Here is a 16,768-nt window from a genome sequence, read left to right as displayed (position 1 = left end):
TCAACTGAATGGCACAAAGCTGCAATACCCTGCACCACCGCTACTAAAAGTATGGAGTTCTGCACTACAAATAGTAAGCCTGCCGAACGGCTGATACATGTGGGTGCCAAGAGTCAGACCATCTGTCCTAAGGAGAGACCATCTATTTTACAAATCTGGAAACCCTGTTTAATGTCAGATTAACAGCTATACTTTCCTTAGATCTGTAGGAAATCTTCCTGCACAAGCACCACCAGCGGGATTTCCTGCTTATTCAGCCTTCACCCCCTTACAGATGATGTGGTGGCAACAAGTATATGCACGACAGTACTACATGCAGTAGTAAGTTCATGTCGTCTTCTTTTTACATGTGTAGTAAGTTTGTGTGTATAGGAATGAGTTAACTTATTTACTGCATTCTTACAATTCATAAAGTTAGGCTATGTTCGTTATTTGTTTGCAAGCCTACTTCTTCTATTCCATGTATTAGATTTATGCACTTGTAAGGCCTCTTTCAGACGGGCGTCCCGGATTTGCTCCGGATGCGTCCCGGGTATATTGCGCACACAATTTTAGTCAGTTTTGACTGTGATTGCGTTGCGTTCAGTTTTTCTCGCGGGGGTGCAATGTGTTTTGCACGCGCATGATAAAAAACTGAATGTGGTACCCAGACCCGAACTTCTTCACTGAAGTTCAGGTTTGGGTTTCGGTTTTGTGTAGATGTTATTATTTTCCCTTATAACATGGTTATAAGGGAAAATAATAGCATTCTTAATACAGAATGCTTATTAAAATGTTGCTTGAGGGGTTAAAAAAAAATAATAATTAACTCACCTCATCCACTTGATCGCGCAGTCGGCATCGTCCTCTTTCTTCTTTGAGGACCTGCAAAAGGACCTTTGATGAGGTAATCGCGCTCACCACGTGGTGAGCGCGATTACGTCATCAAAGGTCCTTTTGCAGGTCCACAAAGAAGAAGAAAGAAGACTATGCCGGCTGCGCGATAGGCGAGTTAATATTATTATTTATTTATTTATTTTTTTTAACCCCTCAAGCAACATTTTAATAAGCATTCTGTATTAAGAATGCTATTTTCCTTTATAACCATGTTATAATGGAAAATAATACAGTAAATTGACTTTAATCAATTTACTAACATAATCTCCTAGCAATCATGCGTGAAAATCGCATTGCATCCGCACTTGCTTGTGGATGCTATGCGATTTTCACCCAAACCTATTCGTTTCTATGGGGCCTGCGTTGTGTGAAAAACGCAGAATTTAGAACATTCTGCGATTTTCACGTAACGCACAAGTGATGCGTGAAAATCACCGCTCATCTGCACAGCCCCATTGGAGTGAATGGTTCTGGATTCAGTGCAGGTGCAATGCGTTCACCTCACGCATTGCACCCACACGGAATTCTCTACCGTGTGAAAGGGGCCTAAGGCTCCATTCACACGTCCGTGGTGTGTTGCGGACCCGCAACACACCCGTCCGGCACCCCTATAGAAATGCCTATTCTTGTCCCCAAACTGCAGACAAGAATAGGACATGTTCTATCTTTTGCTGAGCTGCGGACGCGAAGATCGGGGCCGCACTCCGCAAATGCGGATGCGGACAGCACACTGTGTGCTGTCCGCATCCATTCCGTCCCCATAGAAAATGAATGGGTCCGCACCCGTTCCGCACCCGTTTGCGGACGTGTGAATGGAGCCTGAGGCAAAGAAATTCAAATGAGAGAATGTATTAAGTGCACCCCTCAGGTCATCAATATCTGATCGGTGTGGGTCCGACACCCCACTTCAGCGATCAGCTGTTCTGCAGTAGCTTGCTTCGGCGCCCGGACTACAGCTCAGTCTCGTGTATAGTGGACAGAGCTGGTTCAGCAGTGCTGCTCCCGTTCACTTTTTACATAGTAACATAGTTTATAAGGCTGGTATCCTGCAAGTTGATCCAGAGGAAGGCAAAATCGGAATAACTCCCTGGATCAACAACCCATCTGTAGTTGCTATAACCTGTAATATTATTAAACTCCAGAAATACATCCAGGCCCCTCTTGAACTCTTTTAGTGACCTCACAATCGCCACCTCCTCAGGCAGAGAGTTCCATAGTCTCACTGCTCTTACTGTAAAGAATCCTATTCTATGTTTGTGTACAAACCTTCTTTCCTCCAGAAGCAGAGGATGTCCCCTCGTTACAGTCACAGTCCTGGGGATAAATAGATGATGGGAGAGATCTTTGTACTGACCCATGATATATTTATACATAGTAATTAGATCTCCCCTCAGTCGTCTTTTTTTCTAAAGTGAATAACCCTAATTTTGATCATCTTTAGTTGCCCTCCTCTGGACCCACTCCAGCTCTGCTATGTCTGCCTTGTTCACAGGAGCCCAGAACTGTACACAGTACTCCATGTGTGGTCTGACTAGTGATTTGTAAAGTAGTAGGAATATGTTCTCATCACGGGCAACTATTTTTTTTTGATGCAACTCTTTATCTTATTGGCCTTGTCAGCAGCTGCCTGACCCTGGTTTCTACAGCTTAGTTTGCTGTTCATCAAAATTCCTAGGTCCTTTTCCATGTCAGTGTTACTTAGTGTTTTACCATTTAGTATGTACGGGTGACTTGCATTATTCCTTCCCTTGTGCATAACCTTATATTTGTCAGTGTTAAACCTCATCTGCCACTTCTCTGCCCAAATCTCCAATCCATCCAGATCCATCTGTAGCAGTATACTGTCCTCTTCCATGTCAATTACTTTACACAGTTTAGTGTCATCTGCAAAATTTTTATATTTTACTGTGCAAGCCTTCTACAAGATCATTAATAAATGTATTGAAAAGAATAGGGTCTAATACTGACCCCTGAGGTACCCCACTAGTGACAGTGACCCAATCTGAGTGTGTACCATTAATAGACACCCTCTGTTTTCTATCACTGAGCCAGTTACCTACCCACATACATTTTCCCCCAGTCCAAGCATTCTCATTTTATATACTAACCTTTTATGTGGTACAGTGTCAAATGCTTTGGAGAAGTCCAGATATGCGACATCCATTGATTTGCCGCGGTCAAGTTTAGAACTTACCTCCTCATAGAAACTGATTTAAAGTAGTTTGACATGACTGATCTTAAAAAATCTTAAAACAGTTTACCTGCGACAGATGTTAAACTTACCAGCCTATAGTTTCCGGACTCAGTTTTTGCGCCAATTCTGTGGAACACTCCCTGTCAGTATAGAGTCCTTGAATATCAGAAATAAGGGTCCGGCTATGACATTACTTAATTCTCTTAGGATAGGGGGGTGTATGCCATCTGGTCCCCGCGATTACTTCTTCCTGCGTCAGACAGGGAATTTACTTTTACATTCTGCATTTCATCTGACAGTTTATTTTCTTCAGTGAATACAGTGGAGACATTTTTTTATTTTTTATTTATTTTTTAATCTTTTTTTATTTCATTTATATAAGAACATGTACAAAATCAGAAAAATCTGAAGATCCATATTACACCAATCAATAATATAATAACATTTTACCCCAACTACCCACCCCCCACCCTTTGGAGAGAGAGAGAGAGAAAAGAAATATAAAAATAAAACACACACAAACATCCGGCCCTAGTTTAACCATTTTTTCCATATTTTATCAATTTTTTTCTGTTCTCTCATTATATCTCTGACACCCGTTCCACTTTAATCAAATTAGTAACTGCTTCTTGCCGCTGTCCTACTGTAAGGGGATCTCCATTTACCCATTTCCTAAGTATAAGAAGTCTAGCTTGAAATAATACTTTACCTAAAACCAATCGTATCTCTTTATTTAGCTTAAGATGTTCTGTAGCCCCTAATATACAAACTACTAGGTCTTCAAAAACTTGAACACCCAGAAATACTAATACAATCTCTGCAATTTCTTTCCAATACCTAAAAAGTTTGGGGCATCTCCAAAAACAATGTATGAAATCCGCCTTCTCTCCCATACATTTTGGGCACTTATCAGAAGTTCTCTCACCCATTCTCTTTAACACCCAAGGAGATCGATGTAGCCTATGCACTATAAAAAACTGAGAGATCTTATGTGAGCCCCTTTCTGACACCTTAGTATAACTTCTGAGAGCATCATTCCATTTTTCTTCCGTAAAAGACAGAAGCTCTTTTTCCCATTTTCCTCTGGCAAGTATTGTAATCCGTTTTTTTTTTCCTTCCATCAAAATCCCATATTTTTTTGCCGTTATTCCTCTTTTTGTTCTCCTCCATTAATAAATTTTTGACTACAGTACTCAAATGCAGTGTGGTACAGTGTAAAAAAATATTTAGTAGCTTTACTTTCTTCTCATCACTCTCTGTAACTCCCCCCTCACTTTTTACCATTTATATAATTGAAGAACATTGTAGGGTTAGTTTTACTATCTTTAGCAATTAATCTCTCGGTCTCTAGTTTGGCTGCTTTTATTTGCCTTTTACATATTCTATTTTTTTCCTTTATAGTTTTTCAATGCTTCCTTGCTCCTCTGCTGTTTTAGTGATTTAAAATGCTTTCTCTTTGTCATTTTATTGCTTTCTTTACAATTCTATTTATCAACCTCTCTTATGTACCTCTCACAATTAGATTTTAGGATGGTTTTAAAAAATATCCCATTTTGTGGCTGTATTTTTATTTTTGAGGCCTTTGTTCCATTTTTTCATTTTTTTTCTTTCCAGCAACAGAGCTGTATTTTTGCAGGACAAGTTGTAATTTTTATTAGAACCACTTTGGGTTACTTTTATACATATTTTTTTGTTGAGAATGTAGGAATTCCTCCATTGTGTTTTGAATAACATGCACCTTGGAGCATTAATAAAGAAATCTTTATTCTAAAGGAATTACAACAGTATCAAATGTATATGTATATATATATATATATATATATATATATAATATTTTAATCCTTTATTTAAATAAATACAAAAGTCCAAATATGCATTAGTAAAATTATACAATACAATCCTTGTATCAGATATATAGGACATCAACAATATCCCATCATACATCAATTCCCATAATAATATCTTATGGCATTTGTGATATAATGAAAGTAACCTCGTCGAAGCGAGGACCCTTTTCGACTGGCCCATAGCCATATCAGGCTAAGAAAAGAAAAAGCAAATAAGAACATAATCCTAGCATTAAAACAACATTACCAGTATGAGTAAAGTGCATAAATGGACACAGATTAGGAAGAGCCGTTTTTAGACAATAACAACAGTAGTAGGAAGACAATACACACAGACAATAGACACTAAGGGGGGAGGGGGGAGGGGGGGGGGGGTGGGGACTGAGTATAGGGTGAATCAAAAGTATAAAGTAGAATCCACAGTTTAGACCAGAAGCTCCTGAGACTCCTGAAAAGAAAACCAGGGGGCCCATGAATCAAGAAAGGCTTTATGCCTAGCCCTCAGCTGGGAGGTAAGTTCCTCCATTCTCCGGATCTCCTCCACGTTTTGGATCCAAAAACTGATAGTCGGAGGCACCGAGAGCTTCCACCTCGCGGGGATACATGACCTAGCCGCTATCACCAGGGAGCACAGACAAGACTTCCGGAGAACACTCATTGGCAGATACGAGAAAAATAGTAAAAAGAAACCAGGGGTGTGTGGAATCGTAAATCGGAAAATTGAAGCCAAGGTCTTATGTACCAGCTGCCAAAAAGGACGAATTTTTGGGCAATCCCAGAAAATGTGTAACATGGAGCCCATATCGGAGTCACAGCGCCAGCAATTAGGAGACGCAGATGGGAACATTTTCTGCAATCTAGTTGGAACATAGTACCACCTGGACATTATCTTGTAGCCCGCCTCTTGGAACCTACTCACTATGGAAGACCTGTACAGTAGAACGAAGAGTTTTAACCAGTGGTCGGGAGGGATGTTAACTCCTAGGTCTTGTGACCATTTAGCCACAAACGGAGGAAGGTAGTCCTGACGAGGAGCTATCAAGGACTGATAACATTCAGAAAGAGAATGTCTATAGGCGCCTACCCCAACACAGGTTTTTTCAAACGATGTGAGAGCCCTGTCATATCCCGTGGATGTCGGAATAGATGAAAGAAAGTGCGTCAATTGCCTAGCTCTCCAGAAGCCCAAAGAGCAGGGATCTGTTATACTTAGAATCTCGTCATAAGTGCGCCATCTGCCTGAGGTTCTGAAGAAGGGAGCTCGGGACCTACCATTAGTTCTCCACTGCAGGAACGGACCGCCCTTGCATCCCGCAGGGAAAGTGGGATTCCCCAAGATGGGAAATAATGGTGAGGGGGAAGGGGAGATCAGAGGATTATCTCTGATTCTATGGAACTGTGAGATAGTGGGTCCAATTGTGGGATGATTAGCTAGGGCTGAAGGTAGTTTAAAAGCCACCCAGGGCAGAGACTCTAATGGGTAGTTCGAGCATAATTGGTAAATTGATACCCATTGCTTGAGCTGCGAATGCCTACACCAATCCACTATCCTCTGGAGCAGGGAAGCCGAGTGGTATTTACGTAAGTCAGGTACTCCTAGTCCCCCTTTGTCCCTCGGTATGCGTAAGAGAGATCTGGCAAGTCTCAGGCTACCCTTTGCCCAAATAAACCTAAATATGTCTCCATGCATCTTGTTAAAAAAGCTAGCGGGTAGTTTGATAGGGAGGGTCTGAAAGAGGTACAACACTCGTGGGAGAATATTCATTTTGAAAATGGCGCATCTTCCAAACCATGTGTGCAGTCCTTTCGACCACTTCTTAAGATCTTCCCTAATCCGTTCCCGGAGAGGGATAAAGTTTCTGTGGTATACCTCTTTCAGATTTGTGGGGATATATGTACCTAAGTATTTCACTGCCCCAGAAGCCCACTTGAAAGGGAAGGAGGCCACTAGGTCTGCCACGAGTATAGCAGGAAGGGAGACATTCAAGGCCTCTGATTTCTGAAAATTAATCTTCAGATTCGAGAGACCATGAAACGTATGAAATTCCGCCATCAAATTAGGGAAGGAAGTCTTGGGATTAGTCAAAGTAAACAGGTCGTCCGCATATGCCGCTATCTTATATTCTTTACCCTCCACGGAGAGTCCCGATATATTCGGGTTCTGTCGGATTGTCCTCAGGAGCGGCTCAAGGGTAAGAACAAAAATCAACGGGGAGAGGGGACAACCCTGGCGGGTCCCATTCCGTATCGCAAAGGACGGGGGAAAAAACACCATTCACCTTTGCGGACGCAGAGGGAGACTCATATAAAGCTCTTATCCATGATGCCAGAGGACCGGCGATACCAAGATATCGTAGCACCGTGAACAACCAAGGCCAGCCCACTCTGTCAAAGGCCTTTTCCGCATCTGTGTATAGGAGACAGAGTGGGGTCAAATGTATATATTTTATGTTTTAGTTTTGGGTCAGTACATTTTTATCTGCAACTTTTTTTTTTTTTTTATCCTTCAGTTAATGTGACTTCTAGGGCTTGTCATTTTTGTGATAGATTGTAGCAATATATATACAGTGGGATGCGAAAGTTTGGGCAACCTTGTTATTGTCATGATTTTTCTGTATAAATCGTTGGTTGTTACGATAAAAAATGTAAATTAAAGGGAACCTGTCACCGGGATTTTGTGTATAGAGCTGAGGACATGGGTTGCTAGATGGCCGCTAGCACATCCGCAATACCCAGTCCCCATAGCTCTGTGTGCTTGTATTGTGTATAAAAACCGATTTGATACATATGTAAATTAACCTGAGAGGAGTCAGAGCTTGAAAATATGACTTCTCTGGTCACACAAGTGAGATATGACTCTTTTATGTTAATTTTCATTTGTATCAAATCGTTTTTTTTACACAATAAAAGCACACAGAGCTATGGGGACTGGGTATTGCGGATGTGCTAGTGGCCATCTAGCAACCCATGTCCTCAGCTCTATACACAAAATCCCGGTGACAGGTTCCCTTTAAATATATCATATAGGAGACACACACAGTGATATTTGAGAAGTGAAATGAAGTTTATTGGATTTACAGAAAGTGTGCTAGAATTGTTTGAACAAAATTAGGCAGGTGCATAAATTTGGACACCACAAAAAATAAATGAAATCAATATTTAGTAGATCCTCCTTTTGCAGAAATTACAGCCTCTAAACGCTTCCTATAGGTTCCAATGAGAGTCTGGATTCTGGTTGAAGGTATTTTGGACCATTCCTCTTTACAAAACATCTTTAGTTCATTCAGGTTTGATGGCTTCCGAGCATGGACAGCTCTCTTTAAGTCACACCACAGATTTTCAATTATATTCATGTCTGGGGACTGAGATGACCATTCCAGAACGTTGTACTTGTTCCTCTGCATAAATGCCTTAGTGGATTTTGAGCAGTGTTTAGGGTCGTTGTCTTGTTGAAAGATCCAGCCCCGGCGCAGCTTCAGCTTTGTCACTGATTTCTGGACATTGGTCTCCAGAATCTGCTGATACTGAGTGGAATCCATGTGTCCCTCAACTTTGACAAGATTCCCAGTCCCTGCACTGGCCACACAGCCCCACAGCATGATGGAACCACCACCATATTTTACTGTAGGTAGCAGGTGTTTTTCTTGGAATGCTGTGTTCTTTTTCCTCCATGCATAACGCCCCTTGTTATGGCCAAATAACTAAATTTTAGTTTCATCAGTCCACAGCACCTTATTCCAAAATGAAGCTGGCTTGTCCAAATGTGCTTTAGCCCACCTCAAGCGGCACTTTTTGTGCTGTGGGTGGAGAAAAGGCTTCCTCTGCATCACTCTCGCATACAGCATCTCCTTGTGTAAAGTGCGCCGAATGGTTGAACGATGCACAGTGACTCCATCTGCAGCAAGATGATGTTGTAGGTCTTTGGTGCTGGTCTGTGGGTTGACTCTGACTGTTCTCACCATTCGTCGCTTCTGTCTATCCGAGATTTTTCTTGGTCTCCCACTTCGAGCCTTAACTTGAACTGAGCCTGTGGTCTTCCATTTCCTCAATATGTTCCTAACTGTGGAAACAGACAACTTTCTGTATCCTTGCCCTAAACCATGATGGTGAACAATCTTTGTCTTCAGGTCATTTGAGAGTTGTTTTGAGACCCCCATGTTGCTACTCTTCAGAGAAAATTAAAAGAGGGGGGAAACTTACAATTGACCCCCTTAAATACTCTTTCTCGTAATTGGATTCACCTGTGTATGTAGGTCAGGGGTCACTGAGCTTACCAAGCCAATTTGAGTTCCAATAATTAGTTCTAAAGGTTTTGGAATCAATAAAATGACAACAGTGCCCAAATTTATGCACCTGCCTAATTTTGTTTAAACAATTATAGCACACTTTCTGTGAATCCAATAAACTTAATTTCACTTCTCAAATATCACTGTGTGTGTCTCCTATATGATATATTTAACTGACATTTTTTATCGTAACAACCAACGATTTATACAGGAAAATCATGACGATTAACAAGGTTGCCCAAACTTTCGCATCCCACTGTATAAATATAAATAAATATATAATTTTTTTTTATTATTTTTTTTTTTTTTTATTGACTTTGTTTTTTTTTGTACCGGGTAAAAAACAGCAATTCCTTTTGGTTTGGGGGTATTTTTTCACACTGTTTGTGATATGGATTTGATAATATGTTGTCTTTTTTTTTCTACAAGTTGTTACAGTTGTGTTAGTTCTATACATGTGTTTTCAAAAAATAAAATATATTTTTTTTACTAGAAAAAATGTCTTTTTTTTTATCTCTGATTGATTGTTGTGACTTATTAATCTTAAAGGGGTTCTCGGGACTTTTAATATTGATGACCTATCCTCAAGATAGGTTATCAATATCAGATCGGCGGGGGTCCAACACCCGTCACCCCCGCCAATCAGCTGTATGAAGGGAAGGCGCGCACGCAGTGTGCATGTGCTCTCTGCCTTCTCTCATCCTGCTCACTGCTGCTTTGTCATAGACATAGCAGCAGAAAGAGAGATGGAAGACTGCACCGTCTCTTCATACAGATGATCAGCAGGGGTGCTGGGTGTTAGACCCCCACCGATCTGATATTGATAACCTAACGCCCAGCACCCCTGCCGATCAGCTGTATGAAGAGACGGTGCCGTCTTCCACAATGCAAAACATACCTGTCTTAGTATTCTGTGTATTTCCGAAGTGCAGAAAATTAACTTTTTTATTCATATGCAAATGTGGTCTCTAGGTGGCCAGCGGGGCGTGCATAACTGTATAGGAGCCCAGGCACGCCTTCTGCTGGAGCCCAAGCCCTCCTTCACTTTTTCCCCGTACCTCCCCTTGCTCCATCCAGCCTGCCCCCTCCACTGTGACGTCATGATCCTCCTTCAGCTCCGGCCGGCTGGTGAGCATTGTCCTTTGCCAAAATCAATGGTGAGAGCTTGCGCGTTGAATGCCCGGCCTCACCATACTTAAGGTCTATTCACACATCCGTGTGTGTTTTGCGGATCCACGGATCCGCAAAACACGGACAGCGGCAATGAATATGCCTATTGCGGACAAGAATAGGACATGTTCTATTTTTTTCGGGATCAGAATTGCAGACCCGTAAGTGCGGGTACACAATTCCGGATCCGGGCCGCAATTCCGGATCAGGAGTCCGCAATTCCGTTCCGCAAAATGCGGAGCGGAATTGCGAATGTGTGAATGGGGCCTTAGTGCGCATGCGCCGAGCCGGCCGGAGCTGGAGGAGTATCGACCACCTCTATTAGGTCCTCTGGTTGTCCTAAATTCAATTCAACGATTTCCCGACCAGCTTTTCTGAACAGTAACACAGGGCTTGACAAATTTCCTTGGAATCTAGGAGCCAGCTAAAAAAGTTAGGAGCCAGGCGGAGCCGTGTCATAAAGCCCCTAGTAGGTGCCCCCATAGTGCCCCCCCCCCCCCCACTTCTCCATAGAGCCCCCCCAATCAGGGCCGGCCTTTGGGGTGTGCGGGCTGTGCGGCCGCACAGGGCGACATAGTAACAGGGGCGCTGGGGCGGCCGACAGCTCGCAATGTAATCTGCGGCAGGCGAGGCTGTACTTGTGTTCTCCCTCGGGGCGCCCCCTCCATCTCCCCCTCCCCTGTCTGACCTGCCTGCTGCCCCCGCCGCTGCCAATAAGAAGAGAGACAGAAGGAGGAGGGGAGGGGCTGTGGCCACTGCGCCACCAATGAAGAAAACTGACCTGAATACAAATACAGGAGGCGGGTGCCGGAATCAAATAGCCGGCACCCGACCTCTGTGACAGGGAGCTGCGATCAGCTGCAGTTGAGTTAACCCTTCAGGTGCGGTACCTGAGGGGTTAACTGCCGCTGATCGCAGCTCCCTGTCACAGAGGTCAGGTGCCGGCTATTTGATTCCGGCACCCGCCTCCTGTATTTGTATAAGAAACATAATTGGTGGCTCAGTGCGCCCCCCCCCCTAGTATAAGAAACGTTGGTGGCACAGTGCGCCCCCCCCCCAAACACCCCAGTATAAGAAACAAACATAATTGGTGGCTCAGTGCACCGCCCCTAGTATAAGAAACGTTGGTGGCACAGTGCGCACCCCCCCCCCCCAGTATAAGAAACATTGGTGGCTCAGTGGGAAGTGCCAATGAGGGTTAAAAAATAATTTTAAAAAATTAACTCACCTCCTCCAGTTGATCGCGTAGCTGCCGGTCTTTCTTCAGGACCTGTGGTGACGTCACTGAGCTCATCACATGAACCCATTACCATGGTGATGGATCATGTGATGTATCATGTGATGAGCACAGTGATGTCACCACAGGTCCTTTGACAGGTCATGAAGAAAGAACAGAAGACGATCAATTGGAGGAGGTGAGTTAATTCTTTTTTTATTTTTTAACCCTCATTGGCACTGCCCGCTGCGCCACCAATGTTTATTATATTGAGGGGGGCGCACTGCGCCACCAATGTTTATTATATTGAGGGGGGGCGCACTGCGCCAACAATGTTTATTATATTGAGGGGGGGCGCACTGCGCCAACAATGTTTATTATATTGAGGGGGGGCGCACTGCTCCACCAATGTTTATTAAATTGAGGGGGGGCGCACTGCGCCACCAATGTTTATTATATTGAGGGGGGGCGCACTGCGCCACCAATGTTTATTATATTGAGGGGGGGCGCACTGCGCCACCAATGTTTATTATATTGAGAGGGGGCGCACTGCGCCACCAATGTTTATTATACTGGGGTGTTGGGGGGGCGCACTGCGCCACCAATGTTTGTTATACTGGGGTGTTGGGGGGGCGCACTGCGCCACCAATGTTTGTTATACTGGGTTGTTGGGGGGGGGGGGGGCGCACTGCGCCACCAATGTTTATTATACTGGGGTGTTGGGGGGGCGCACTGCGCCACCAATGTTTATTATACTGGGGTGTTGGGGGGGCGCACTGCGCCACCAATGTTTATTATACTGGGGTGTTGGGGGGGGCGCACTGTGCCACCAATGTTTATTATATTGGGGGGGGCTCACTGCGCACAACGATGGGTTAGGGAAATTTCACAGCAGAGTGCGCATGCGCTGGGAGCCTCGCCGGCGGTTAGGGTAGGGAAAAATTATGGGCCAGTGCACAGGTGCGGTGATCGGATGGATGTTCTCAGCAGGACACCGGCCGACACTGCGCATGCGCTGGGAGCCTCACCAGCGGTTAGGGTAGGGAAAAAGCACTGGCCCGTACGTAATTTTTCCCTTCCCTAACCGCTGGTGAGGCTCCCGGTGCATGCACAGTGTCGGCCGGTGTTCAGCTGAGAACATCCATCCGATCACTGCGCCTGCGCACTGGCCCATAGTTTTTCCCTACCCTAACCGCCGGCGAGACTCCTGGCGCATGCGCACTCTGCTGTGAAACTTCCCTAACCTGACGTTGTGCGCCTGCGCGGCGCTGCACACCTCCTCACGTCATGTCCGGTGCGACCGGAAGTGACGAGGGTAGGGAAATCTCACGAAGTAGGGAAGTATGACATTACACCGGCCTTTGGGGTGTGTGGGCTGGTAACTACTTGGTTGGATAGTCAGCCAGCCTATGCCATGATGCCAGCAACAAGCAGTGTTTTTTTTTTTTTTGGGGGGGTGGGCGCCACAAGGTTAGCTCGCACAGGGTGCCTGGACACCTAAGGCCGGCCCTGCCCCCAATAATGCTGTATACCATGTTACATATACCGCCGCTCCGTCCCCGGACCCTATTGACTATAATGGGGACTGGGGTGGAGCTCCGGCGCAGCATGGCAGTTCGCGGTGAGAGGCCGCCGGACTAAAAAGTTGGACATGCAGGACTTTTACCATGCACTGCCGTGCTGCGCCAGAGCTCTGCCCCCATTATAGTCAATGGGGACGGAGCGGTGGTCCGGCGAAACAGCGGAAGGACGGATCCGACAGGGTGAACAGCCTGCCAGATCCATCCTGCCGCAAGTGTGAAAGTACCCTTAGTTCTATAGCTACTGAATGAGACAGAAGAAGGGATGCCTTTAACATATAGATCTCCTTGAGAAGCCAATTTGATCCTAAAGGGTTAATTCAAACTGTAATCTAAACTGTGTCCTGTCACTTCTCTTATCTCTGCTCCGGTCCCTTAACCTCATCACTGCTGCAAAGCATCAGCCGACAGCCTCAGTGTAACCTGTTCTAGAGTCTGACTGACTGTTCTTTTAACTCAAAGAATCGAATGAGTCACTAACTAATCGGATCTTCAGATTCTTTTAACCTGTGACTCATTCGATTCTTTCTTACTTAGGCTACTTTCACACCTGCGTTAGGTGCGGATCCGTCTGGTATCTGCACAGACGGATCCGCACCTATAATGCAAACGCTTAGATCCGTTCAGAACGGATCCGTTTGCATTATCATTTTTGTTCATGATAGTGCAAACGGATCCGTTTTGACTTTACATTGAAAGTCAATGGGGGACGGATCCGTTTGAAAATTGAGCCATACTGTGTCAACTTCAAACGGATCCGTCCCCATTGACTTACATTGTAAGTCTGGACGGATCCGTTTGCCTCCGTACAGCCAGGCGGACACCCGAACGCTGCAAGCTGAGCGGAGGACAAACGGTGCCAGACTGATGCATTCTGAGCGGATCCGCATCCATTCAGAATGCATTAGGGCTGGACGGATCCGTTCGGGGCCGCTTGTGAGAGCCTTCAAACGGAACTCACAAGCGGAGCCCCGAACGCTAGTGTGAAAGTAGCCTTAGACTCCCTGTACTTGTGTCAGTGACTCAGACCCAGAGCTGCTAGTGCTTGCCTTGCCTCAGCTCTGATTGGTTGGTGGGCGGGGAGGGGAGGGGCTGGCAGAAGCAGCTTCCACTCTAGGATCAGATTACACTCCTCCCGAGCCCCTCCCTGCTGCCAGCGTCTCTGCTATTGTGTGCTGTGATGGAGCTGTTTCAAACTGTGCTGCCTCCGGACAGAACGGCAGCTCCGCACCCATCGCCCGGGCACCTTTGAAAACGTGCTGACAAATACCCAAGCGCCAGGACTAAATTCCTGGTCGCCATGGCGACCTGGCGCCTGGGATTTGTCGAGCCCTGCAGTAACATGTATGGGTTGTAGCCGGTGGTGGTGGTGTGGACCCGATCATTGTGAGCCCAGACTAATTCAGGCAGATAGTCAGGCCAGTGTGTTTTGTCTTCTTCTAGCGCCCTCAGCATTTGAAGCAGTGTCCGGTTAAAGCGCTCGCTGGCCCCATTCCCTGGAGAAGTGGTCAATCATGACCAGGCAGTACTGTAGGCCTCTGGCTGATTGTCCCACGAGGAGATAGTCTATCATTAATACTTCCAGCGGTTCTTTGGTCTGTATGTCCTGTAGGGGTGCCCTCTGTTCCGTGCTTTTGGTGAGTTCACACACACTCAACACTGTTGGCAAACTTCCTCAACCATGGCCTCCAGTCGCGGACAATATACATAACGCTGCAGCCACTGGTAGGTCTTGACTGGCCCGAAGTGAGCTCCAAATTCATGGGCTTCTTTGGCTATCTCCCGTGCCACGCTTCTGGGAATTACTACTTGCCACCTCGCCTCTAGGTCAGCAGTCTGCTGCCACTTGCGGTACAAAACAGCTCTGTGAACTTCCAGTCTGTCCCATTGATGTAAAATATAATTCATCTCGGCATCTAGGTCCATCTAGTCCTTTCTTCTCTATTGGGTTTCCCTCGCTGGGTTACCAAGCCTTTCATCTGCCGCAGACCAACATCTTCATCTTGTATTCTGCCCCATTCTTCATTAGTTCTGCCTAATGCCTTGGGTAGAGCACAGACCTCTCCACTTGTCTGCGCCGCAACTGCCGGGGGTGTGCACTTGCGGAAGTTTGGAGTCTCATCCTCTTCTTTTTGTTCGAGATCCCCTACTGGAGTTTTAAAAGTAACCCTCAACAGACCATCGGCATTAGTGTACTCAGTAGCGAATCGATAAATCATACTTTGCAAGGCGAGCTTCCCAACGTTATTCCAGGGCTCCCAGCTTGGCAGTGTCCAGATGAGCCAGGGAGTTGTTGTCAGTCCGTACAAAGATCTTAGCCCCTGTGAGATATCCCGCAAACTTCTCAGTCATGGCCCACACCAGGGCAAGGAGTTCCAGCCGAAAGGAACTGTAGTTATGGGGGTTTCGCTTCGTATACCGCAGGGACCTACTGGCATAGGCGATAACTCTTTCGTGACCATCTTGTACCTGCGACAGGACTGCCCCAAGTCTGTAAAGACTGCCATCAGTAGATAAGTGGAACGGTTTGTCGAAGTCAGCATAAGCCAAGATGGGGGCCGATGTCAGGGCTTCTTTCAGGGCCTGGAAGGCCTCCTCCTGCTTCTGTCCCCAGGGAACACTTTGCCCCTTGGGTCTCCCAGCTGTTCCTCTCAACAACTCATTCAGAGGGCCCGCTATCTTTGCGTAGTCTTTGATGACCCGCCGGTAGTATCCGGTCAGTCCAAGGAAGGCCTTCAACTCCCGCAGCGTTCTGGGCACTAGCCATTGTCGTATTGCAGCCACTTTGTCTTGGGACGGCAGCACTCCGTCTTGAGACACCGTATGGCCCAAGTACTCGATCTCCCTCTTGAAGAGATGACACTTCTTTGGCTTTACCTTCAGGCCATGGGATCGCAGTCATTCGAGCACCTACCCTAAGTTCAGGTGTTCTTGAAAAGTAGCAGAGTACACAATGTCGTCCAGGTATATTAGGGTGGCTTAAAAATTCTGGTCTCCCAGACATCTCTCAATCAGCCACTGTAAGGTGCCCGGGGCATTAAACAGCCCAAAAGGCATCCTGTTAAATTCAAATAGTCCCATGGGGAGTATGAATACTGTCTTTGCCCTGTCCTGCTCTGCCACCGGTACCTGACAGCACCCGCTTGCTAGATCCAGTGTGGAGAAGTATTTTGCCCATCCTAGAGCCGTCAGACTCCTCGATGCAAGGCAGAGGGTATGAGTCTCGGGCGGTGCACACATTCAACCGCCAGTAATCCACACAAAATCGAATTGTGCCGTCCTTGACAAGCACCATTGGGGCTGCCCAAGGGCTCTGGCTGCCCGCACCACCGCGGATTCTATCATCTGTTTTAAGAACGTCTTCACTTCTTGGTACAACTTGAGCGGAATCTGACGATATCTCTCCTGAATTGGAGGAACGTTCCCCGTCGGTATCTCATGCGTGATAGCATCTGTGCAGCCAAAGTCATTGGAATGGTGGGCAAACGCAGCCTGGTTCTCCCACAGCATGGTTTCAACTGCTTGCAAGCGGTCCGAACTGAGAGCCTTCACATCTATCTCCATTTTGGTCCAAGATGGTTCTCCCATTCCATTCTGGG

General features: G+C 45.9%; 1 protein-coding gene across 3 annotated transcripts in view; it reads left to right on the top strand.

Annotated features, from left to right (window-relative positions):
• The window catches only part of HERPUD2 (HERPUD family member 2), a 59,377-nt gene that overhangs the window by 29,788 nt on the left and 12,821 nt on the right, over nucleotides 1-16,768 (top strand). For all 3 annotated transcript variants that reach the window (XM_040432304.1, XM_040432303.1, XM_040432302.1), the window contains one exon: nucleotides 202-321. In XM_040432304.1, the coding sequence (XP_040288238.1) occupies nucleotides 202-321 (120 nt within the window). The remainder of the gene's footprint in view (nucleotides 1-201; nucleotides 322-16,768) is intronic.

This window comes from Bufo bufo, chromosome 5 (assembly GCF_905171765.1).
Source record: "Bufo bufo chromosome 5, aBufBuf1.1, whole genome shotgun sequence".
Classification (NCBI taxonomy): domain Eukaryota; kingdom Metazoa; phylum Chordata; class Amphibia; order Anura; family Bufonidae; genus Bufo; species Bufo bufo.
Note: the sequence above shows the minus strand (reverse complement) of the source record. Positions and strands in the feature narration are given on the sequence as shown.